This window comes from Oncorhynchus tshawytscha, linkage group LG06 (genome assembly GCF_018296145.1).
Source record: "Oncorhynchus tshawytscha isolate Ot180627B linkage group LG06, Otsh_v2.0, whole genome shotgun sequence".
Lineage (NCBI taxonomy): Eukaryota > Metazoa > Chordata > Actinopteri > Salmoniformes > Salmonidae > Oncorhynchus > Oncorhynchus tshawytscha.
In genome coordinates this window covers 9,808,944-9,833,083 of record NC_056434.1, presented here as the reverse complement: position 1 = coordinate 9,833,083, position 24,140 = coordinate 9,808,944, and the positions used below count along the sequence as shown (strand labels likewise).

General features: G+C 46.6%; 1 protein-coding gene across 1 annotated transcript in view; it reads left to right on the top strand.

Annotated features, from left to right (window-relative positions):
* LOC112237332 (receptor-type tyrosine-protein phosphatase S-like) overlaps positions 1–24,140 on the top strand; it is a 481,675-nt gene that overhangs the window by 444,225 nt on the left and 13,310 nt on the right. Inside the window, 8 exon segments of the mRNA XM_042322948.1 lie at positions 626–801; positions 2,179–2,298; positions 7,106–7,260; positions 10,425–10,710; positions 15,961–16,139; positions 16,471–16,597; positions 17,824–17,949; positions 23,752–23,906. Of these exon segments, the coding sequence (XP_042178882.1) occupies positions 626–801; positions 2,179–2,298; positions 7,106–7,260; positions 10,425–10,710; positions 15,961–16,139; positions 16,471–16,597; positions 17,824–17,949; positions 23,752–23,906 (1,324 nt within the window).

The window sequence follows — 24,140 nt, the reverse complement described above, 5'->3', positions numbered from 1 at the left end:
CCTCCATCTTACTGCACACTCCTCCATCTTACTGCACACTCCTCCATCTTACTGCACACTCCTCCATCTTACTGTACACTCCATCTTACTGCACACTCCTCCATCCTACTGCACACTCCTCCATCCTACTGCACACTCCTCCATCTTACTGCACACTCCTCCATCCTACTGCACACCCCTCCATCCTACTGCACACTCCTCCATCTTACTGCACACTCCTCCATCTTACTGCACACTCCTCCATCTTACTGCACACCCCTCCATCCTACTGCACACTCCTCCATCTTACTGCACACTCCTCCATCTTACTGCACACTCCTCCATCTTACTGCACACCCCTCCATCTTACTGCACACTCCAGCATCAACACTATATCACAGCCACAACATCAGGCTAGAGAAAGAATCAACAAAATGTAAAGAGAGAGAGGGAGGGAGAGGCATTAAAGAAAGGTGTTAAGTGGGAGCACTATGTAAGAACTCAGCGATAAGAGCAATGAGAACTTCACTAAAAAGAAATTGCCTGGAGCCCCATCAGAATTGACCACTTGGCCTGTTAACAACCAACCATTCTAGAGATTGTCTCCCTCAATTCAACTCAATTACTGTCTTCTCTCTGTTCCCAGGTATTACCGGCAGTGATTATATCAACGCCAACTACATAGACGGCTACAGGAAGCAGAATGCCTACATGGCTACGCAGGGCCCGCTGCCCGAGACGTTCGGGGACTTCTGGAGGATGGTGTGGGAACAGAGGGCAGCCACTGTGGTCATGATGACCAGACTGGAAGAGAAATCACGGGTAAGTAACTATAGAATTGAATCTGGTGTTCCCCCTGGATCTGTGTTGGGACGACTTGTTTATTGACCAAAAACAGAATTTACAGAAAAAAATATTTTGGAAATTCTGCAGTGTAACTGAGGAAAGTATAAGAAGTACATTAAAGCCTATGGGGAGGGTTGGGGGGCTGGGGGTGAAGCCTACGGGGAGGGTTGGGGGGCTGGGGTTGAAGCCTACGGGGAAGGTTGGGGGGCTGGGGGTGAAGCCTACAGGGAGGGTTGGGGGAGGCTGAGGGTGAAGCCTACTGGGAGGGTTGGGGGGCTGGGGTGAAGCCTACTGCTAACTCCTCCATCTTACTGCACGGGGAGGGTTGGGGGAGGCTGAGGGTGAAGCCTACGGGGAGGGTTGGGGGAGGCTGAGGGTGAAGCCTACTGGGAGGGTTGGGGGGCTGGGGTGAAGCCTACGGGGAGGGTTGGGGGGCTGGGGGTGAAGCCTACGGGGAGGGTTGGGGGGCTGGGGGTGAAGCCTCACGGGGAGGGTTGGGGGGCTGGGGGTGAAGCCTACGGGGAAGGTTGGGGGGCTGGGGGTGAAGCCTACGGGGAGGGTTGGGGGGCTGGGGTTGAAGCCTACGGGGAAGGTTGGGGGGCTGGGGGTGAAGCCTACGGGGAGGGTTGGGGGAGGCTGAGGGTGAAGCCTACTGGGAGGGTTGGGGGGCTGGGGTGAAGCCTACGGGGAGGGTTGGGGGGCTGGGGGTGAAGCCTACGGGGAGGGTTGGGGGGACTGGGGGTGAAGCCTACGGGGAGGGTTGGGGGGCTGGGGTGAAGCCTACGGGGAGGGTTGGGGGGCTGGGGGTGAAGCCTACGGGGAGGGTTGGGGGGCTGGGGGTGAAGCCTACGGGGAGGGTTGGGGGGCTGGGGTTGAAGCCTACGGGGAAGGTTGGGGGGCTGGGGGGCTGAAGCCTACGGGGAGGGTTGGGGAGGCTGAGGGTGAAGCCTACTGGGAGGGTTGGGGGGCTGGGGTGAAGCCTACGGGGAGGGTTGGGGGGCTGGGGGTGAAGCCTACAGTGGAGAAGATGTGAAGTACAGAAAGAAGCAGTCCTGCAGTGTTCAGGAAGATGTGAAGTAGAGAGAAGCAGTCCTGCTGTGTTCAGGAAGATGTGAAGTAGAGAGAAGCAGTTCTGCAGTGTTCAGGAAGATGTGAAGTAGAGAGAAGCAGTTCTGCTGTGTTTCAGTGAGCCCGCAAGCTGTTTTCTTTTTAGGACGGTTGGAATGGGGTTTACAGTATAATATCGTCTGTGTGATTGTTTTGTGCAGTGTGTGTGTGCGTGCTCACGTACGTGTTTTCATTGATGTGTGTGTGTGTTTGTGTACTCAGCCCCCTCTTCTCCTCTCTCCTCAGATCAAGTGTGACCAGTACTGGCCCAGTCGAGGCACAGAGACCTATGGTATGACCCAGGTGACTCTACTGGACACCATAGAGCTGGCCACCTTCTGTGTTCGCACTTTCTCCCTGCACAAGGTACGAGTGAGTACACAACTTTACTCCACCCATAATAACACACTCATTTCACACTATGTTGGGCAGGGTTGTGGTCAAATCCATTTAAATTTCAGTCAATTCATAACCTAAACCAAATTCCAATTCCAATTCTCATTGAAAACCATTGAAGAAAATTTGAATTTGAATTTCAGTAAACTTTCTGAATTGAATGGTATTGAAATGGAATTGACCACAACTCTCATGTTGAGCTGTAATTTACACTGTAGTGTACACATGAGCAAAACACACCAAAGTTAGCATTTCATTGTTAGTCCACACCTGTTGCTTATGTAGCATGTGACAAATAAAATTTGATTTGATTTAATCACACTCCCTACTGCTATTCTAAACTCTACATTAGTATCTGAAATCACATACTCCCTTAACAATCTAGCTACAACGTCATACTACTCCAATCCAGACTGTTATCTCATGGCAAGTTATTACCCTAACCCCAACTTCCTCATAGACCAGAGACACTCAAATTATATGATATATTACGCTGTTATGGTTATATAAGACAAAGGTAACTTAAAAAACGAAAGTAGGGTGGTTGGTTGGGGTGCATTGGTGGACGTATAATGTGGATGTATAGCTAAAGGTTGCATGTTCCAATCTCATCACAGGCAACTTCTGCATTTTTGCTAATTAGCAACTTTGTATGTACTTACTACTTTGTAGTTACTTTGCAACTACTTAGCATCAATGTTCCCTCTCATTTTTTTCATCACTGAGCAAATTTCAGGTCTGCTGAGCGTAAACTTGAACGTTGTGAAACTTCTGGCACGAGTTTACAGTGAACACTGAGGCTGTACCCGCTTTCAGTTAGTTTTAACAGCGGTCAAATAGGCTACTGTGGCTATTTGATCATAATGTAGGTCTACCAGAGTGACCTAACATCAAAAACAATGGAGAAAATGACATAACATTTTAACATGGAAATATCTGTTTTATCATTCAGCCTACAGTAGCAGCCAATTTGTGGTGTTCAATGTAGGCCTACATTCAATGAGAAAAAAACATGCAGGACTTGACATTAAAACTTCTTGGCGCTACCCATCCCGTTAGCGGGATCATTTTCGTCAGCAACCGCTGAGTAGCATAGCGCCACAGTCAAATAATATTACTAAAAAATATTCATATTCATGAAATCACAAGTGCAATATTGCAAAACACAGCTTAGCCTTTTGTTAATCCACCTGTCGTCTCAGATTTTGAAATTATGCTTTACAGCGAAAGCAATCCAAGTGTTTGTGTAAGTTTATCGCTAGCATAGCATAACATCATGTAAACTTAGCATCAGGAAGCTTGGTCACGAAAATCAGAAAAGCAATCAAATTAATCGTTTACCTTTGATGACCTTTGGATGTTTTCACTCACGAGACTCCCAGTTACACAACAAATGTTCCTTTTGTTCCATAAAGATTATTTTTATACCCAAAATACCGATGTTTGTTTGTCGCGTTATGTTCATAAATCTACAGGAAAGAGCGGTCACGACAACGCAGACGTATATTCCAAATAATATCCGTAATGTCCACAGAAACAACGTTTTTTATAATCAATCCTCATGTTTTTAAAATATATATTCGATAATATATCAACTGGGTGTGTAGGTTTTTCAATAACAGCGGGAGGAACAATGGCCGCTTTACTCAGTTCTGCAAAAACTCACTCTGAGAGCCCCCACCTATCCACTTACGCATTGTGATCCTTCACGCTCATTTTTCAAAATAAAAGTCTGAAACTATGTCTAAAGACTGGTGACACCTTAGGGAAGCCATAGAAAAAGGAATCTGGTTGATATCCCTTTAAATGGAGGATAGGCTTGCATAGGAACAGAGAGGTTTCAAAATAAGAGGCACTTCCTGATTGGATTTTCTTCAGGCTTTCACCTGCAATATCAGTTCTTTTATACTCACAGACAATATTTTTACAGTTTTGGAAACTTTAGAGTGTTTTCTATCCTGATCTGACAATTATATGCATATTCTAGTTTCTGGGGCTGAGAAATAGGCCGTTTCAAATGGGTACATTTTTTTGCCAAAAACGAAAATACTGCCCCCTACACGCAAAAGGTTAACCTGTTTATCCACTTGTCCTTCAGACAAGGTGACTGAACATGTTGTTTGATGGAAGAAACCATTTTCCCAAATAAAATGCATTATTAATCTCATACCATTACTACAGAGAATCAGACAAATTATTCTACCCTCTGCCTATTGGCGACTTAGATTATTCAAACCTGTCTCAAAATAAAACACTGATAGTGTTTTTTTACCTTTATTTAACAAGGCAAGTCAGTTAAGAACAAATTCTTATTTTCAATGACAGCCTAGGACAGTGGGTTAACTGCCTTGTTCAGGGGAAGAACGACAGATTTTTACCTTGTCAGCTCGGGGATTCAATCTTGCAACCTTTTGGTTACTAGTCCAATGCTCTAACCACTAGGCTACCTGCTGCCCCAAACTAATGGGGAAAAATCTAGAAAGTTGAGTGAAGTTCAATCTCGTGTTTCTAACCTTAACCTAACCTTAACCTTAACCCTTTAACCTAAATCCTAACTCTAACCTTAACTCTAACCTCTAGCCTAGCTAACATTAGCCACCTAGCTAATGTTAGCGAAAGCCATCTAGCTAACATTAGCCAAAACATTGCTAACATATCATACGTTTTACTAATTCGTAACATATTGCACAAATTGCAATTCATAACATATCATACAAATTGTATTTCATCACATATTTGAATGAATGATGGACATCCAAAAATTAAGACATACCATACAAAATGTAACTTATCAATCTAATTGGAGTGTTAGGTTTTTACATTTACTATGTTACGTCTACCCTTGAGTCCAGGTTGACTTCTTAGGCACTCCTGTGTGATCAGATAGCTTAAAACAATATGGCAATGTCTTCAACTTGCCTTCTTGCATAGGCTTGGTGGAATACTCCCTATGTTTCCTTCGCCCATCCAATTGTTTCAGCAGAGGCTTTGTTTGTATGTTTTTGTGAGGCCATCTGAGGAGAAGCCACTGTGGAAGTAATGTGAGAGGAATAAGAACCTGTCTGAATGCGATATGAGCTGATATATGCTGGTCTTGCCTGGTGGGCCCTGGGGATAGCAAGCCCTTCAGGAATCTGTCAGTCTGTCTGTCTGTATTCATGTATTGAATTTGCTCCCCTACTCAAACTCACAAACAGTGTGTTTCTCTGAGCCAACACAACTTCCTGCATCCAACAGGCAAATAAACAACGGAATGGTGGTGAAGGAGAGGGAAATAGTTTACTTAGGCATCTTTCTCTTCATCTTTCTTTCTCTCTCCTCTGTCATCTCTCTCTCTTCATCATTCTTTCTCTCTCTCATCTCTCATCTCTCTCTTTCATAATCATTCTCTCTCATCTCTCTCTCTCTCTCTCTTTCTCCCTTGAAACTATTTACATCCTCCCCTTCTTTCCAGACCTCACCTCCTCTTCCTCTCTCGTTCACCCTCCATCTTTTAATGTCCGTCTGCCAAGCACTTAGCTAAGTGAGCGGAAGAAAATGCTACATGCATAATTGTCAGGCTGCTCATATCCCAGCTGCCCCAAACACTTGGCAGCCAAGCCAACATACAAGTGTATAGCTAGAAAACGAGACATGGGTGTTTCGGAGAGAGGAGAGGGAAGGGGGAGTGGAGATCTAAGGGTCAGACGCTTCCAAGGAAATGTCTCTTTAACAGATAGGGTATTTAGTAGCACTGGTCCTTTTGGGCTGGTTAGTATTCACAGTTTGCAGCTTTTTGGGCTTGTTGTTGTGTACATCTGTTGGTGTACAGCATCCTGTCAACCCGTCCCTCTACATTACTTTCTATACTTCACCACCCTGCTCTCTCTACCCCTTTGTCTTCCCTCTCTTCTCTCTTCCCCTTTTTCTTCCCTCTCTTCCCTCTACCCCTTTTTCTTCCCTCTCTTCTCTCTTCCCCTTTGTCTTCCCTCTCTTCCCACTGCTATTCCATCTCTTTCTTAACCTCCCTCTGTTCAAACACACATCTCTCTCTCTCCTTATTTCTGCATTAGTATGGCTTCCCATTGTTCTGTTTTCCAGCAAAGGAAACCAATTTTGTCAGATGTGTCCGAACTTAGGCGGCAGTAGTTTGTATGTAGGGAATCTGTCACACAAACACACATGTATTTTTAACCAGGCAAGTCAGTTAAGAGTTATTTTCAATGACGGCCTAGGAACGGTGGGTTAACTGCCTGTTCAGGGGCAGAACGACAGATTTGTACCTTGTCAGCTCGGGGATTCAAACTTGCAACCTTTCAGTTACTAGTCCAATGCTCTAACCACTAGGCTACCCTGTCCATATGTATGCATATCCTGTAGTGACACAGAACCCTTCTTTAAAAATCTATTATACTTCACAGCGAAGAAAGAAGAACATCCATTGCAGAAAATACAAAACCAGTGTAATGGTCCGGGATTCAAAATAAATAACTAGAACAATGTGCTTTTAATTACCAGATTTATTCATTCAGCATTAAAGCTCATGTGAGGTGTTTTTTAATCTTTATTTTTTTTGTTGGAAAAATGTATTCTCATGTGTCAGCTTTGTTATTGTCGCTCTGTATATTGTGGTTGGCACACAGACAGGGGAACTGATTTTGGGGTTAATAGATGCAGCATACTATAAGAATGTCTAAGAAAGTAGCTAACACACACACACACACACACACATCCTGTCTCTCTCTCGCACACACACACTCCATGTGGTTCTAAACCCCATCCCTGTCTCTCTCATCAGAATGGCTCCAGTGAGAAGCGGGAGGTCCGTCAGTTCCAGTTCACTGCGTGGCCCGACCACGGGGTCCCCGAGTACCCCACCCCCTTCCTGGCCTTCCTCCGCCGGGTCAAGACCTGTAACCCCCCAGACGCAGGCCCCATCATCGCCCACTGCAGGTTGGTAGTACGGCACATAACACAGCTACAACTAGTGGATTTCACAGATGTATATGAAAACCATACTTCTACCACTCACTGTTTGGTGCAGGCTTTGGTTTAATCCTATTCAACTAGTGTTTAATAAGGACTCTGCTTTGGTTTAATCCTATTCAACTAGTGTTCAATAAGGACTCTGCTTTGGTTTAATCCTATTCAACTAGTGTTCAATAAGGACTCTGCTTTGGTTTAATCCTATTCAACTAGTGTTCAATAAGGACTCTGCTTTGGTTTAATCCTATTCAACTAGTGTTTAATAAGGACTCTGCATTGGTTTAATCCTATTCAACTAGTGTTCAATAAGGACTCTGCTTTGATTTAATACTATTCAACTAGTGTTCAATAAGGACTCTGCTTTGATTTAATCCTATTCAACTAGTGTTCAATAAGGACTCTGCCTTGGTTTAATCTTTTTCAACTCGTGTTTAATTAAGGACTCTGGTTAGTTGAAGCAGGTGTGTTGAGTTATCCTCTCTTTGTTCCAATGAACCATGGACCCAGCACTTGAAAATACTTAAAAAAATTAAAAAAAAATCAACATTTACTTATTCTCTTAGATCACAAAATCCTTGTTATAGATCTCTCAAACTCAAATCTGGACCTGGAAGCCAGTTCCACTGCTTGTTTTCATTGTTCTCTTCTAATTAGGGACACATTTAGACCTGGCACACCAGGTGGGTGCAATTCATTATCAGGTAGACCAGAAAACCAGGGTGATCCTGACCTCGTAGGGGAAGAGTTGAGTACTCCTGCTATATAGGGCATTCTGGAAGTAGTCAGACCCCTTGACTTTTTCCACATTTTGTTACGTTACAGCCTTATCTCAAAAATGATTAAATTGTTGTCCCCTCATCAATCTACACACAATACCCCATAATAACAAAGCAAAAACAGGTTATCATTTTTTGTACATTTATTACAAATAAAAACTGAAATATCACATTTACATAAGTATTCAGACCCTTTACTCAGTACTTTGTTGAATAATTCTTCTTGGGTATGAGGCTACAAGCTTGGCACACCTGTATTTGGGTAGTTTCGCCCATTTTTATCTGCAGATCCTCTAAAGCTCTTTCAAGTTGGATGGGGAACGTCGCTGCACAGCTATTTTCAGGTCTTTCCAGAGATGTTCGTTCGGGTTCAAGTCTGTGCTCTGGCTTGGCCACTCAAGAACATTCAGAGACTTGTCCCAAAGCCACTCCTGCATTGTCTTGGCGGTCTGCTTAGGGTCGTTGTCCTGTTGGAAGGTGAACCTTCGCCGCAGTGTGTGGTTCTGAGCGTTCTGGAGCAGGTTTTCATCAAGGATCTCTCTGTACTTAGCACCGTTCATCTTTCCCTCGATCCTGACTAGTCTCCCAGTCCCTGCCACTGAAAAACATCCCCACAGCATGATGCTGCCACCACCATGCTTCACCATAGGGATGGTGCCAGGTTTCCTCCAGACGTGACTCTTGGAATTCAGGCCAAAGAGTTCAATCTTGGTTTCATCAGACCAGAGAATCTTGTTTCTCATGGTCTGAGAGTCCTTTAGTTGCCTTTTGTTAAACTACAAGCGGGCTGTCATGTGCCTTTTACTGAGGACTGGCTTTCGTCTGGCCACTCCACCAAAAAGGCCTGATTGGTGGAGTGGGGAAGATATGGTTGTCCTTCTGGAAGATTCTCCCATCTCCACAGAGGAACTCTGGAGCTCAGTCAGAGTGACCATCGGGTTCTTGGTCACCTCCCTGACCAAGGCCCTTCTCCCCTGATTGCTCAGTTTGGCCGGGCACCCAGCTCTAGGAAGTCTTGGTGGTTATAAACTTCTTCCATTTAAGAATGATGGAGGTCACTGTGTTGTTGGGGACCTACAATCCTGCAGACATTTTTTGGTACAGTTCCAGAGATCTGTGCCTCGACACAATCCTGTCTTGGAGCTCTACGGACAATTCCTTCCACCCCGTGGCTTGGTTTTTGTTCTAACATGCACTGTCAACTGTGGGACCTTATATAGACAGGCGTGTGCCTTTCCAAATCATGTCCAATCAATTGAATTTACCACAGGTGGACTCCAATCAAGTTGTAGAAACATCTCAAGGATGATTAATGGAAACAGGATGCACCTGAGCTCAATTTCAAGTCTCATAGCAAAAGGTGTGAATACTTGCATAAATAAGGTATTTCTGTGTGTGTACACGGTTCAATGAATATATCCAGCCAGACAGTGCTGGTAGAACAGTAGTAGTGGTGAGTAAAGTAAAGGTCACAGCTATCCAGTGTTTTAAAGCGAGACTGCAGGAGTCACTAATACACACACACACCCTTCCTCTCACTCTCTGTCTCTGTCTCTGTTACCCTTACCCTTACCCTCTCTCTCTCTCTCTCATATTCTCTCTCTCTCTCTCTCTCATATTGCCCCTTATAATCATCTCCTCCTCTCTTCAACCCTGTCTTTGTTCTTTTATCTTCCCTCTCTTCTTCCCCTTTTCCTCCCTGACACCTTGCCTCCCTCCTTCCTTCTCTCTCAAATTCATATTCCAACTTTATTTGCTCATGGTAAGAGCACCTTCTAATGGATTGAACGTTAGTTTGACTGGATCAGGCAAACATTACACAATAAAGGGGAATCACAATTTCATCACAGATCACATTTAAATCTGTCTTTTTTATGATTTTTTTAAGAGCAATCCCTAATCCTCAATCCCTAGTTTACCGATCACTGCAGCTGTGCACATCCCATCTGTAAATAGCCCACCCAATCTACCTACCTCATCCCCATATTGTTTTTATACATTTTTTGCTCTTTTGCACACCAGTATTTATACTTGGCACATCATCATCTGCACATCTATCACTCCAGTGTTAATTTGCTAAATTGTAATTACTTCGCTACTATGGCCTATTTATTGCCTTACCTCCTCACACCATTAGCACACAGTGTTTTCTATTGTGTTATTGACTGTACGTTTGTTTATTCCATGTGTAATTCTGTGTTGTTGTTTGTGTCGCGCTGCTTTGCTTTATCTTGGCCAGGTCGCAGTTGTGAGTGAGAACTTGTTCTCAACTGGCCTACCTGGTTAAATAAAGGTCAAATAAAAATAATCTCCCCTTCTCCCCCTCCCCCCCTCTCTGTCTTTCTCCTCCCCCAGTGCGGGCGTGGGGAGGACGGGCTGCTTCATTGTGATCGATGCCATGCTGGAGCGCATCAAGCATGAGAAAACAGTGGACATCTACGGCCACGTGACCCTGATGCGATCGCAGCGGAACTATATGGTGCAGACGGAGGACCAGTACAGCTTTAACCATGACGCGTTGCTGGAGGCGGTGGCGTGCGGCAACACGGAGGTGGCGGCCAGGAGCCTGTTCTCCTACATCCAGAAGCTGGCCCAGGTGGAGACGGGCGAGCACGTCACCGGCATGGAACTGGAGTTTAAGGTAGGTCATGGGGATGCAGGTGGGGTATAGGTAAATTGAATATGGGGAGGGTGGTGAAGACACAAAATGGAGTGGAGCTGAGCCAGAGTTTAAGGTAGGCCATAGACATGTAGGTACGTAGGCCGCAGTGAACCAGAGAAAAGGGAGGGTGGGTAAAGGCACAAAATGGAGGTTTATGTTCATGATAGAAGAAAGCTTGAAATATAAGGTATATGCCTTCCAATACGAAACCATGAATCATGTTGAGACACGGAATGCAGGTTTTATCTCCAGTTTCTCTCAATGCTCTGTCACATTCATGATATCTTTGAGCCAGCGGTATCACTACCAATTAAATTGAAATGGTCTTGAAAATATATATTGACATATTTATTTTGTACCTGTTCATTAAAATGGGCAAATCCTAACGCCATCACAATGAATGGAATAAAACATTTGAATAGACAGCTTATTATACCGCGTTCAAGTGAGCTTTCATTTCAACCATTCACCTGTTTGCTCATACCACTCAATACCGTTGTCTATTGAAGAGATAGAAATGGAATAGTTAAGCAGTGCTCTTTGTCTAATGCTGCAAATGCATTTCTGAAGGATTTCAAACAATAGGCTCCAGATAGAACAACTTTGTGATCAGTGCATAGACTCTAAACGAAGGATTTTTCTGACAAATACCGCTTAGATGAGAACCCATTACCAACACCTGGAATGGCATGGAGTCTGGCCAAACACCAACGATCCAATCTAAACTTTAATGTCCCCCACCCCCCGTACAACAACACACTTTACCTTGAATTACACATGTACACTCCCCCTATCTCGCCCCAAAATAATTTGTAATATACCCGACCAGGGCTGTTACGGTGACCTTATTACCTCCACACCGGCGGTCACGAGTCATGACGGCAGTCAAATTCCACGTGACTGTTTAGTCATGGTAATTAGGCTTCTCCAAGCTCTGATGCTGCTGATGGTCATTAGTAGCCTACCAAACTTGCTAACTGCCTGGTACTCAGCCCTCTATTGTTCCTCTAATCACTCTGACATCAATGCAAATGTTTTTGAAAATCAAACACTTCAAAAGAGCCCATGAGCTCATGTTGCGCAACATTTCTTTAGGCTATGCAATTGTGTGATGGCCTCTACTAAAAAGAGGAGGATCCAATCAGCTTCCTTTAACCTATAAGCTAGGCCTACTATATTTATTTCTCAACTTTTCTAATATTAAGCACATTGCTTCTCTTTATAACAGGAGTATAGTCTACCTGGCTTGCATGAAAATGAAGCAGGGAAAAGCATCCTCCATTTGCTATTTAAGTGCATACTGTGGATGTATTTTTGTAATGCATATTCGCATTTGCAGTCATATTTGAGAATGGTGTTGTTTTTTTAAACATGTGTGCTTATAGCCTACTGCCATGTGCGCATTGCTGTACATATAATGTGAAGAAATAGCCTAATAGTTTATCAACATTTTAAGCCAAACGTTCTGATCTGTTGCATCAGGCTCATTGCTTAAAACAGTTTTTTTGATACTTGTGGTTGTATTAATTTGGGATCTATCGCATCTCACAACTGTCCCTGACTATGTTTGGAATATTACTTTCTAGCACAGAATAGAATAGGTCAACTTTTGTACTATAGGGGATAGTAGATTGACATAGGCTAGTGCTTTTGCTGTTCATCTTGTTGGCTGACAAAAAGTAAATGACAGTTTTTCCAATATGCACTTTGGAATTGGATTAGGACCCGCGCAGTTGCGTGCCCGATGTGTCTGTCTTCACTTGTAGCCTGTGAGAAAGACCCGATCATGTGACAGAGAGCCATGTGAGTGAGAGGTGCTTCGGTACGCAGCCGGGAGAAGGGAATTATAATTATTATATTCAGCCCAAGGGCACAAAGGCCACCGACTGCAAAAATCATGGATTTCTTGGGGGGGCATTACATCCACACAAAGGGGATGCAGCTGGGAAAATCTAGGCATTATCAAGTGCTTTCAAATTCAAATTGTGAATGAGAGACTGATGAAGTGTGTGCAGCCTGCGCAAAAAAATAAAGCAGAGCTTTTTTCAAGTCATCATTAGAGTCCCATCATGCAGCCTTAGAACGTATGAATGTTTTAAAAATCAAAACATATAGCCCAACGTTTGTATCACAACTAAAGTTACATAAATAACTCTCATTTAAGCAGATATGAGGACTTGGTTCTTTGTTAACCATTAATCACAGAATAGCTGCATTTGGACACTCCCTCAAATCGTTTGGAGAAAATATCCTTTCTATTTAATTCAGCTTTGTTCACTTGTATTCTTCATTATAGAAAATAATGCCACAGAATACTAAGAAAATCTCGTCTGCTAAATGAACTAGTGTAGCCCAAAGCCATTTGGCATAGCCAGATCAGGACCTAACATAAGGACAACTCAGAGTATGTTATTGCCAGGTTGCAGTTGTAAATGAGAACTTGTAAATGAGAACTTAATTGGCCTACCTGGTTAAATAAAAGTTAAATAAAATAATTACAAATAAAATAAAAATGTTGTGCTTCTGTTTAAAATATATAAATGTGATGGTGTAGGCTATATTACATGGATTTATTACAGTTTTTAAAATGTAGATGTTCCAAAGGTCTGCATCAGTGGCTTGTAGACTATGTGTGGAAGCCAGGAGATGCTAAATGTGTTTATGTTAATTACCGTGAGTTATTTGCTTGACAATCACCGGCTGATGAAATTTTGCGACCACCACAGCCATAGTCTCTCCAGATTTGTTTGATCGGGTTCAAGTCCGTGCTCTGGCCGGGCCACTCAAGGACATTCAGAGACTTGTCCCGAAGCCACACTTGCGTTGTCTTGGCTGTGTGCTTAGGGTCGTTGTCCTGTTGGAAGTTGAACCTTCCTATAGGCTGGAGATCAGTAAACCATAGTGATCTTTGTCATTGTATTTGTTATTTTTTTCTTTCACATTCGCTAGCTATGCTCGACTAAGCTTGCCTGGCCCAATGGAACCAATTGAATAGTCCCAAAAGTGCAAATCATGTTCAGCATCATGTCCACTCGGCCAGTTGTAGGCGTCATCACAAGTACAGTATCATTCTGAACTCCTTGTGGAAAGGGGCACGACAGTGGAGAAAACATGGCAGCTAAGGTTGTTTCTATGACTAGAGCTTTCCTAGGTGCATGTCTGCCCTTAGGGGAGAAGGGGAAAAGGAGGATCTGTTGCCAGATTGGGTTGTTTCCAAACCATGTTTGGTGTGGCAGCAGCTCTGGGCGTCTTTAGACTTGCCAGCCCGTCTCATGCCCTTCCGAGTGCCTCTATGAAACAGGGATCAAAGGGAGGACAGGAGAGAGGGAAGAGAGGAGAGGAGGGAGACAGGAGAGAGGGAAGAGAGGAGAGGAGGGAGACAGGAGAGGAGGGAGACAGGAGAGAGAGAAGATAGGAGAGGAGGGAGACAGGAGAGATGGAAGAGAGGAGAGGAGGGAGACAGGAGAGAGGGAAGAGAGGAGAGGAGGGAGACAAGAGAGAGGGAAGAGAGGAGAGGAAGGAGACAGGAGAGGAGGGAGACAGGAGAGAGAGAAGATAGGAGAGGAGGGAGACAGGAGAGATGGAAGAGAGGAGAGGAGGGAGACAGGAGAGAGGGAAGAGAGGAGAGGAGGGAGACAGGAGAGGAGGGAGACAGGAGAGAGAGAAGATAGGAGAGGAGGGAGACAGGAGAGGAGGGAGACAGGAGAGAGAGAAGATAGGAGAGGAGGGAGACGGGGAGACAGGAGAGAGAGAAGATAGGAGAGGAGGGAGACAGGAGAGATGGAAGAGAGGAGAGGAGGGAGACAGGAGAGAGGGAAGAGAGGAGAGGAGGGAGACAGGAGAGATGGAAGAGAGGAGAGGAGGGAGACAGGAGAGAGGGAAGAGAGGAGAGGAGGGAGACAAGAGAGAGGGAAGAGAGGAGAGGAAGGAGACAGGAGAGGAAGGAGACAGGAGAGGAGGGAGACAGGAGAGAGAGAAGATAGGAGAGGAGGGAGACAGGAGAGGAGGGAGACAGGAGAGAGAGAAGATAGGAGAGGAGGGAGACAGGAGAGATGGAAGAGAGGAGAGGAGGGAGACAGGAGAGAGGGAAGAGAGGAGAGGGAGAGGAGGGAGACAAGAGAGAGGGAAGAGAGGAGAGGAAGGAGACAGGAGAGGAGGGAGACAGGAGAGAGAGAAGATAGGAGAGGAGGGAGACAGGAGAGATGGAAGAGAGGAGAGGAGGGAGACGAGAGAGAGAGGAGAGGAGGGAAGAGAGGAGAGGAGGAAGACAGGAGAGAGAGGGAGACAGGAGAGAGGGAAGAGAGGAGAGGAGAGGAGGGAGACAGGAGAGAGGAAGAGAGGAGAGGAGGGAGACAGGAGAGAGAGAGAGAGGAGAGGAGGGAGACAGGAGAGAGGGGAGAGGAGTGAGACAGGAGAGTGAGAGAAGAGAGGAGAGGAGGGAGACAGGAGAGAGGGAGACAGGAGAGAGAGAAGAGAGGAGAGGAAGGAGACGGGAGAGAGGGGAAAGGGAGGAGGGAGACAGGAGAGAGGGGAGAGGAGGGAGACAGGAGAGTGAGAGAAGAGTGGAGAGGAGGGAGACAGGAGAGAGGGAGACAGGAGAGAGGGAGACAGGAGAGAGGGAGACAGGAGAGGGGAAAGGGAGGAGGGAGGGAGGAGAGAGTGCGGGTGCGTGTGCGCGTGTCATTATCAAAGACTCCAGTGACCCACTTTTACTTTTTGCAGCGAGAGAGCTTTCTGGTTTACTGCCTTATGGAAAGCCTTCTTTAGAGTTTCAGTTTGATGGTAGCTTGTTAATGTAGTGCCTGAAATCATAGTACCTTACCTCAGAGCAGCTCACACAAGACACACTGCAAAGTGCATGGCAATGAAAAGAAAATGGGGATTAGAATAAAGGCTGTGCTCTTTGATTTCTCCATCCAGTCATATATTAGGAATACATTCATCAATTAGATATGTCTGCATTTTGAAGGTGCTTTAGCGATCAGCTCAGATCTTTACTACTCTGCAGTCCTTCATCTCTCTCTACTTCTATCATCTCTCCTTCTCTCACTTTCTATCCTTCTCAATGTCACTCCATTCCCCTCCATCCATTCCTCTGTCTCCACCCCTTCTCCTTACCCCTTACCTCCCACTCTCAATCCTTCCTTTACACCCCTCCCTCTCTCTCTCTCTCCACCCCCTTCCCCTCTCTCCGTCCCTCCCTCCATCCACTCACCTCTCTCTCTACAGCGCCTAGCCAACTCCAAGGCCCATACGTCCAGGTTTATCAGTGCCAACCTGCCCTGCAACAAGTTCAAGAACCGTCTGGTGAACATCATGCCCTACGAGACCACCCGCGTCTGCCTGCAGCCAATCAGGGGCCTCGAGGGCTCAGACTACATTAACGCCAGCTTCATCGACGGATACAGGTAGGTGGAATGGGTGGGTGTGAGTCGGAAGTGTGTGTAAGTGGGGAGGTGTTAGAACGAGTGAGTGAGTGAGTGAGTGAGTGAGTGAGTGAGGTGAGTGAGGTGAGTGAGGTGAGTGAGGTGAGTGAGTGAGTGAGTGAGTGAGTGAGTGAGTGAGTGAGTGAGTGAGTGAGTGAGTGAGTGAGAGCACGAGTGAGCGCACGAGTGAGCGAACAGCAACTGTGACAATATCAAAATTGCAATAAACCTGTTTCAATGGTTTGATGAAACTGATTAGGGAGCGGACTCCCCCTGCTACATGTCTGACCTGATTGTGTGTTTGTGTTACCAGGCAACAGAAGGCCTACATTGCAACGCAGGGCCCGTTGGCAGAGACCACAGAGGACTTCTGGAGGATGATGTGGGAGAACAACTCCACTATTGTAGTCATGCTCACCAAACTCCGAGAGATGGGCAGGGTAGGGAGTCTCTCTCTCTCTCTCTCTCTCTCTCCTCTCCTGTTTTCCTATCCTGTCTCTCTTTCCTGTCTCCCTCCTCTCCTCTCTTCCCCCTCTTCTGTCTCCTCCTCTCCTGTCTCCCTCCTCTCCTCTCTCCCTCCTCTTCTCTCTTCTCCCTCTCCTGTCTCCCTCTCTCCTGTCTCCCTCCTCTCCTCTCTCCCTCCTCTCCTCTCTTCTCCCTCTCCTGTCTCCCTCTCTCATGTCTCCCTCCTCTCCTCTCCTCTCCTCTCTTCTCCCTCTCCTGTCTCCCTCTCTCATGTCTCCCTCCTCTCCTCTCTTCTCCCTCTCCTGTCTCCCTCTCTCATGTCTCCCTCCTCTCCTCTCCTCTCTTCTCCCTCTCCTGTCTCCCTCTCTCATGTCTCCCTCCTCTCCTCTCCTCTCTTCTCCCTCTCCTGTCTCCCTCTCTCACGTCTCCCTCCTCTCCTCTCTTCTCCCTCTCCTGTCTCCCTCTCTCATGTCTCCCTCCTCTCCTCTCTTCTCCCTCTCCTGTCTCCCTCTCTCATGTCTCCCTCCTCTCCTCTCCTCTCTTCTCCCTCTCCTGTCTCCCTCTCTCATGTCTCCCTCCTCTCCTCTCTTCTCCCTCTCCTGTCTCCCTCTCTTATGTCTCCCGCCTCTCCTCTCTTCTCCCTCTCCTGTCTCCCTCTCTCATGTCTCCCTCCTCTCCTCTCTCTCTCTCTCCCTCTCCTGTCTCCCTCTCTCATGTCTCCCTCCTCTCCTCTCCTCTCTTCTCCCTCTCCTGTCTCCCTCTCTCACGTCTCCCTCCTCTCCTCTCTTCTCCCACTCCTGTCTCCCTCTCTCATGTCTCCCTCCTCTCCTCTCTTCTCCCTCTCCTGTCTCCCTGTCTGCTCCTCTCTCTCTCTCTCTCTCTCTCTCCTCTCCTGTCTTCCTATCCTGTCTCTTTCCTGTCTCCCTCCTCTCCTCTCCTCTCTTCCCCTCTTCTGTCTCCCTCTCTCCTGTCTCCCTCCTCTCCTCTCTTCTCCCTCTCCTGTCTCCCTCTCTCATGCCTCCCTCCTCTCCTCCCTCTCCTGTCTCCCTCTCTCATGTCTCCCTCCTCTCCTCTCTTCTCCCTCTCCTGTCTCCCTCTCTTATGTCTCCCTCCTCTCCTCTCTTCTCCCTCTCTCCTGTCCTGTCCTCACCCCCTCACCCCATATCTGGGTGTCTCACTCTCTCTCTCTCTGTGTCCACAGGAAAAGTGTCATCAGTACTGGCCCGCTGAGCGTTCGGCCAGGTACCAGTACTTTGTGGTGGACCCCATGGCTGAGTACAACATGCCCCAGTACATCCTCCGAGAGTTCAAAGTCACTGATGCAAGGGTGAGTATGTGTGTTTTTGTATGTGTGTGTTTGTACGTGCGTGCGTCCATCCATGTGTAGGTCCATGTGTGTGTGTGTGTGTGTGTGACTGCTGTCCTTAGAGATGACTCATTCTATTTCTATTCGTGTCGCTTGCCTCTTAGAATGGCTCCTACTGTTTATGCCTATCACGTGTTCCATTTAACCTTTCACCTGTATCATCAGTGAGGCTGGAGGAAGCCAGGCTGATTGCGGCCATTTTCCTCCATCACATGACTATACAGTGCTGATGGGGTAGGTGTCATGCGGGCGATAGTATGATTGCTCTTTATACCACGTTTAAAGGGGCAATCCGCTGTTCAAACAACTACAAAGCAGGCACCCTGCCACTGTTTTGGTGAACACCTGAGAGATGGATTTGGAGAAGGTCACAGACGCCTTTAATGACATTTTTTCCCCCATTTTTTTCTCTCACCTTTATTTATCTAGGCAAGTCAAATCAAATCAAATCAATTTTTATTTGTCACATACACATGGTTAGCAGATGTTAATGCGAGTGTAGCGAAATGCTTGTGCTTCTAGTTCCGACAATGCAGTAATAACCAACAAGTAATCTAACTAACAATTCCAAAACTACTGTCTTATACACAGTGTAAGGGGATAAAGAATATGTACATAAGGATATATGAATGAGTGATGGTACAGAGCAGCATAGGCAAGATACAGTAGATGGTATCGAGTACAGTATATACATATGAGATGAGTATGTAAACAAAGTGGCATAGTTAAAGTGGCTAGTGATACATGTATTACATAAGGATACAGTCGATGATATAGAGTACAGTATATACGTATGCATATGAGATGAATAATGTAGGGTAAGTAACATTATATAAGGTAGCATTGTTTAAAGTGGCTAGTGATATATTTACATCATTTCCCATCAATTCCCATTATTAAAGTGGCTGGAGTTGAGTCAGTGTCAGTGTGTTGGCAGCAGCCACTCAATGTTAATTGATGTGGATAGGGGGGTGTTCCCTCTGCTGTTTCCTGAAGTCCACAATCATCTCCTTAGTTTTGTTGACGTTGAGTGTGAGGTTATTTTCCTGACACCACACTCCGAGGGCCCTCACCTCCTCCCTGTAGGCCGTCTCGTCGTTGTTGGTAATCAAGCCTACCACTGTTGTGTCGTCCGCAAACTTGATGATTGAGTTGGAGGCGTGCGTGGCCACGCAGTCGTGGGTGAACAGGGAGTACAGGAGAGGGCTCAGAATGCACCCTTGTGGGGCCCCAGTGTTGAGGATCAGCGGGGAGGAGATGTTGTTGCCTACCCTCACCACCTGGGGGAGGCCCGTCAGGAAGTCCAGTACCCAGTTGCACAGGGCGGGGTCGAGACCCAGGGTCTCGAGCTTGATGACGAGCTTGGAGGGTACTATGGTGTTGAATGCCGAGCTGTTCGGCAGTCAGTTAAGAACAAATTCTTATTTTCAATGACGGCCTAGGAACAGTGGGTTAACTGCCTGTTCAGGGTTAACTCCCACACACACAGTAAGGAGGGCTCATGTTGGTCTGAACCTGGCCTAGCCCTCAGCCCCATGCTACTCCCACACACACAGTAAGGAGGGCTCATGTTGGTCTGAACCTGGCCTAGCCCTCAGCCCCATGCTACAGTAAGGAGTGTCTGTGAAGGGTGAACTGGAGCGGCACCAGCAGTGGTTCTAGACTGTGTTAATTATGGGCCGAACGCGTAAACTCCCCTCAAGCAATGAAAGGACCTGTAATCAGAGATGACCGAAGGAAGAGAGAGAGGCAGATGAGGAGAAGAGAGAGAGAGAGAAAGGGAAGAGAGAGAGTAGAGAGAGAGAAAGAGTGAAGAGAGAGGGGAGAGAGAGAATGGGGGAGAGAGGGACTTGTAATCAAGGAAAGGAGACAAGGCTGGAGACTAGGGAATATTTTGGCGCAGTTTAGGATGTAGCCTCCTCTACTTACCTATTCTTTCTTTCCTGATCGTGGACCTGAAATCACTTTAAAGGTATAAATAGTCAAGTTGAAGCTTATCCACTTGGTTCAATTATCAATGTTCACCGAAGGAAAGGAGACAATGCTAGGGACTAGGGAATGTTTGAGTATTGCTTTGGGGTGCTGTGTCTTCTCTTCAGTCTCACCTTCCAAAATCGAATTCAGAGATCATCTTCCTTCCCTCCCGGTGGACTACTGAGATTAAGACACCACTATAATTGACTATCCTTTAGCGGAGATTCAAATTAAGACATTTTCTCAAGAAATCCAGTCTTCACCGATGTGGGTGGCCACCCTCCAATTCACTCCCCCCACCCGTATCCCTCCTCCTCCTTCGATCCATCTGGCAGCTTGCTCCATCGATCTGTCCTCTGTCCAGGATTACCTCATTTAACATGGTGTCCAGAAGAATACGCTTGTCACGCCAGACTCCCTATTGATTTCCTCTAACCGGGACTTATTCTTCGGCAAAAACTACAAGCTAAAATGGATTGAGAGAGCGACGGAGAGAAAGAGAGAGACGGGGGAGGGAGAGAGAGAGAGAAAGAGGGACAAGGAGGGAGAGAGAAAGAGAGACTGAGGGAGTGAGAGAAAGGAAAGACTGTCAGAGAGTGTGAGAGCAAAAGGGAGGAATAGTGATATCTGGCGGAGACAGTAGTGATAGAGATGGATGTCAGGGACAGTAATCAGACTGAAGATGGATGTCAGAGGCTGAGACTAGTGATATTTTGACAGATTAGATGTCAGCCTCCAGTAGTGATAGACTGATCCTTGTCAGAGGAGACAGTGGACCTGAAATGGATTTAAAGGTATAAATAGACTGACAGATGGATGTCAGAGGAGACTTGATAGCACAGATGGATGTCAAGGAGACAATGTTCACTGACAGATGGATGTCAGGGAGACAATGATAGCCTGAGATGGATGTTTGAGGAGACAGTTGATAGACTGACAGATGGATGTCAGAGGAGACAGTGTGATAGCCTGACAGATGGATGTCAGGGGAGACTGTGATAGCCTGACAGATGGATTCAGTCTCACCTTAGCCTGAAGATGGATGTCAGAGATCATCTTGATTCCCTGACAGATGGATGTACTGAGATTAAGATAGCCTGACAGATGGATGTCAGCTATCCAGTTTAGCCTGACAGATGGATTCAAAGACAGTAGTGATAGACATTTTGTCAAGAAATCCAGTCTTCACAGATGGATGTCAGGGGGACAGTACCCTGACAGATGGATGTCCCCAGACCCAGTAGTCCCTGACAGATGGATGTCAGAGGAGACTTGATCCATCTGACAGCTGGATGTCAGCATCGATCTGATCCTCTGGATGTCAGGATTACCTCAGATGGATGTCAGAGGAGACAGTAGTGATAGCCTGACAGATGGATGTCAGAGGAGACAGTAGTGATAGACTGACAGATGGATGTCAGAGGAGACTCCCTAGTGATTTCCTGACAGATGGATGTCAGGGACTTATTCTGACAGATGGATGTCAAAAACTACAAGCTAAAATGGATTGAGAGGAGACAGTAGGAGAGAAGATGGATGAGAGACAGGGGAGGCCTGAGAGATGGATGTCAGGGAGAAGAGGGACACAGATGGATGTCAGAGAGAAGAGTGAGACTGACAGATGGATGTGAGAGAAAGTGATAGCCTGACAGATGGATGTCAGCGGAGACAGTAGTGATAGCCTGACAGATGGATGTCAGGGAGACAGTAGTGATAGCCTGACAGATAGGATGTCAGAGGAGACAGTAGTGATAGCCTGACAGATGGATGTCAGCGGAGACAGTAGTGATAGCCTGACAGATGGATGTCAGCGGAGGAGACAGTAGTGATAGCCTGACAGATGGATGTCAGCGGAGACAGTAGTGATAGCCTGACAGATAGATGTCAGCGGAGACAGTAGTGATAGCCTGACAGATGGATGTCAGAGGAGACAGTAGTGATAGACTGACAGATGGATGTCAGAGGAGACAGTAGTGATAGCCTGACAGATGGATGTCAGAGGAGACAGTAGTGATAGACTGACAGATGGATGTCAGAGGAGACAGTAGTGATAGACTGACAGATGGATGTCAGAGGAGACAGTAGTGATAGACTGACAGATGGATGTCAGCGGAGACAGTAGTGATAGCCTGACAGATGGATGTCAGGGGAGACAGTAGTGATAGCCTGACAGATGGATATCAGGGGATACAGTAGTGATAGCCTGACAGATGGATGTCAGAGGAGACAGTAGTGATAGCCTGACAGATGGATGTCAGCGGAGACAGTAGTGATAGCCTGACAGATGGATGTCAGGGGAGACAGTAGTGATAGCCTGACAGATGGATGTCAGGGGATACAGTAGTGATAGCCTGACAGATGGATGTCAGAGGAGACAGTAGTGATAGCCTGACAGATGGATGTCAGCGGAGACAGTAGTGATAGCCTGACAGATGGATGTCAGGGGAGACAGTAGTGATAGCCTGACAGATGGATGTCAGGGAGACAGTAGTGATAGCCTGACAGATGGATGTCAGAGGAGACAGTAGTGATAGCCTGACAGATGGATGTCAGAGGAGACAGAAGTGATAGCCTGACAGATGGATGTCAGGGGATACAGTAGTGATAGCCTGACAGATGGATGTCAGAGGAGACAGTAGTGATAGCCTGACAGATGGATGTCAGGGGAGACAGTAGTGATAGCCTGACAGATGGATATCAGGGGATACAGTAGTGATAGCCTGACAGATGGATGTCAGAGGAGACAGTCGTGATAGCCTGACAGATGGATGTCAGAGGAGACAGTAGTAATAGCCTGACAGATGGATGTCAGCGGAGACAGGTCATTGTTGTGTTGTATGAGTGTGAAGTTGAACTGGGCTTGTTGTTGTTGAGCAGTCTATCAGACACAGATTGTGACCTGGTGGTTCGCTGACCTCACGTCAGTTTCTCTCAATGGTGTGTGGAATGAAACAGTTATTGTTTCTCAATGTTGGCTTTTACTGACCCACCCCTCTCTCTTATTCTGTTGTCTTCCGTCCTCCTCCCTTACCTCTCTCATCCCACCCCTCTCTCTTATTCTGTTGTCTTCCGTCCTCCTCCCTTACCTCTCTCATCCCACCCCTCTCTCTTATTCTGTTGTTATCTGTCCTCCTCCCTTACCTCTCTCATCCCACCCCTCTCTCTTATTCTGTTGTCTTCTGTCCTCCTCCCTTACCTCTCTCATCCCACCCCTCTCTCTTCTTCTGTTGTCATCTGTCCTCATCCCTTACCTATCTCATCCCACCCCTCTTCTTCTTCTGTTGTCATCTGTCCTCCTCCCTTACCTCTCTCATCCCACCCCTCTCTCTTATTCTGTTGTCATCTGTCCTCATCCCTTACCTATCTCATCCCACCCCTCTCTCTTCTTCTGTTGTCATCTGTCCTCCTCCCTTCCAGTTCATCCCATTCTCTTCTTCTGTTGTCATCTGTCCTCCTCCCTTACATCTCTCATCCCACCCCTCTCTCTTATTCTGTTGTCATCTGTCCTCCTCCCTTACCTCTCTCATCCCACCCCTCTTCTTCTTCTGTTGTCATCTGTCCTCCTCCCTTACCTCTCTCATCCACCCCTCTCTCTTCTTCTGTTGTCATCTGTCCTCCTCCCTTAATCTTCATCCCACCCCTCTCTCTTCTTTGTTGTCATCTGTCCTCATCCCTTACCTATCTCATCCACCCCTCCTCTTCTTCTGTTGTCATCCGTCCTCCTCCCTTACCTCTCTCTTCCTCTTCCTCTTTCCATCCATTCTTTTCCCTCTCCTTCCACTCACTCAGGACGGGCAGTCCAGGACAGTGCGGCAGTTCCAGTTCACTGATTGGCCGGAGCAGGGGGTGCCCAAGTCAGGAGAGGGCTTCATAGACTTCATAGGCCAGGTGCACAAAACCAAGGAGCAGTTTGGCCAGGACGGACCCATCTCTGTCCACTGCAGGTGAGGATCTTTTGTGTGTGTGTGCCCAAAAATGTTGATGAGTATGAGACATTGTTTCTGGTGCTCTTTGTAATCCAGACTGACACCGTTCCCTAACTGTCAACATATAACCCAGTGTCCTGAGTCTGTAGATCTGGGTAAGAGTGTCATCCAGCTCCCAGAATGTTAAAGGGATTACAAACAGCCCCCACCGCGCAGGTCTTAAATGTCCTCTCTCTCTCTCTCTCTCTCTCT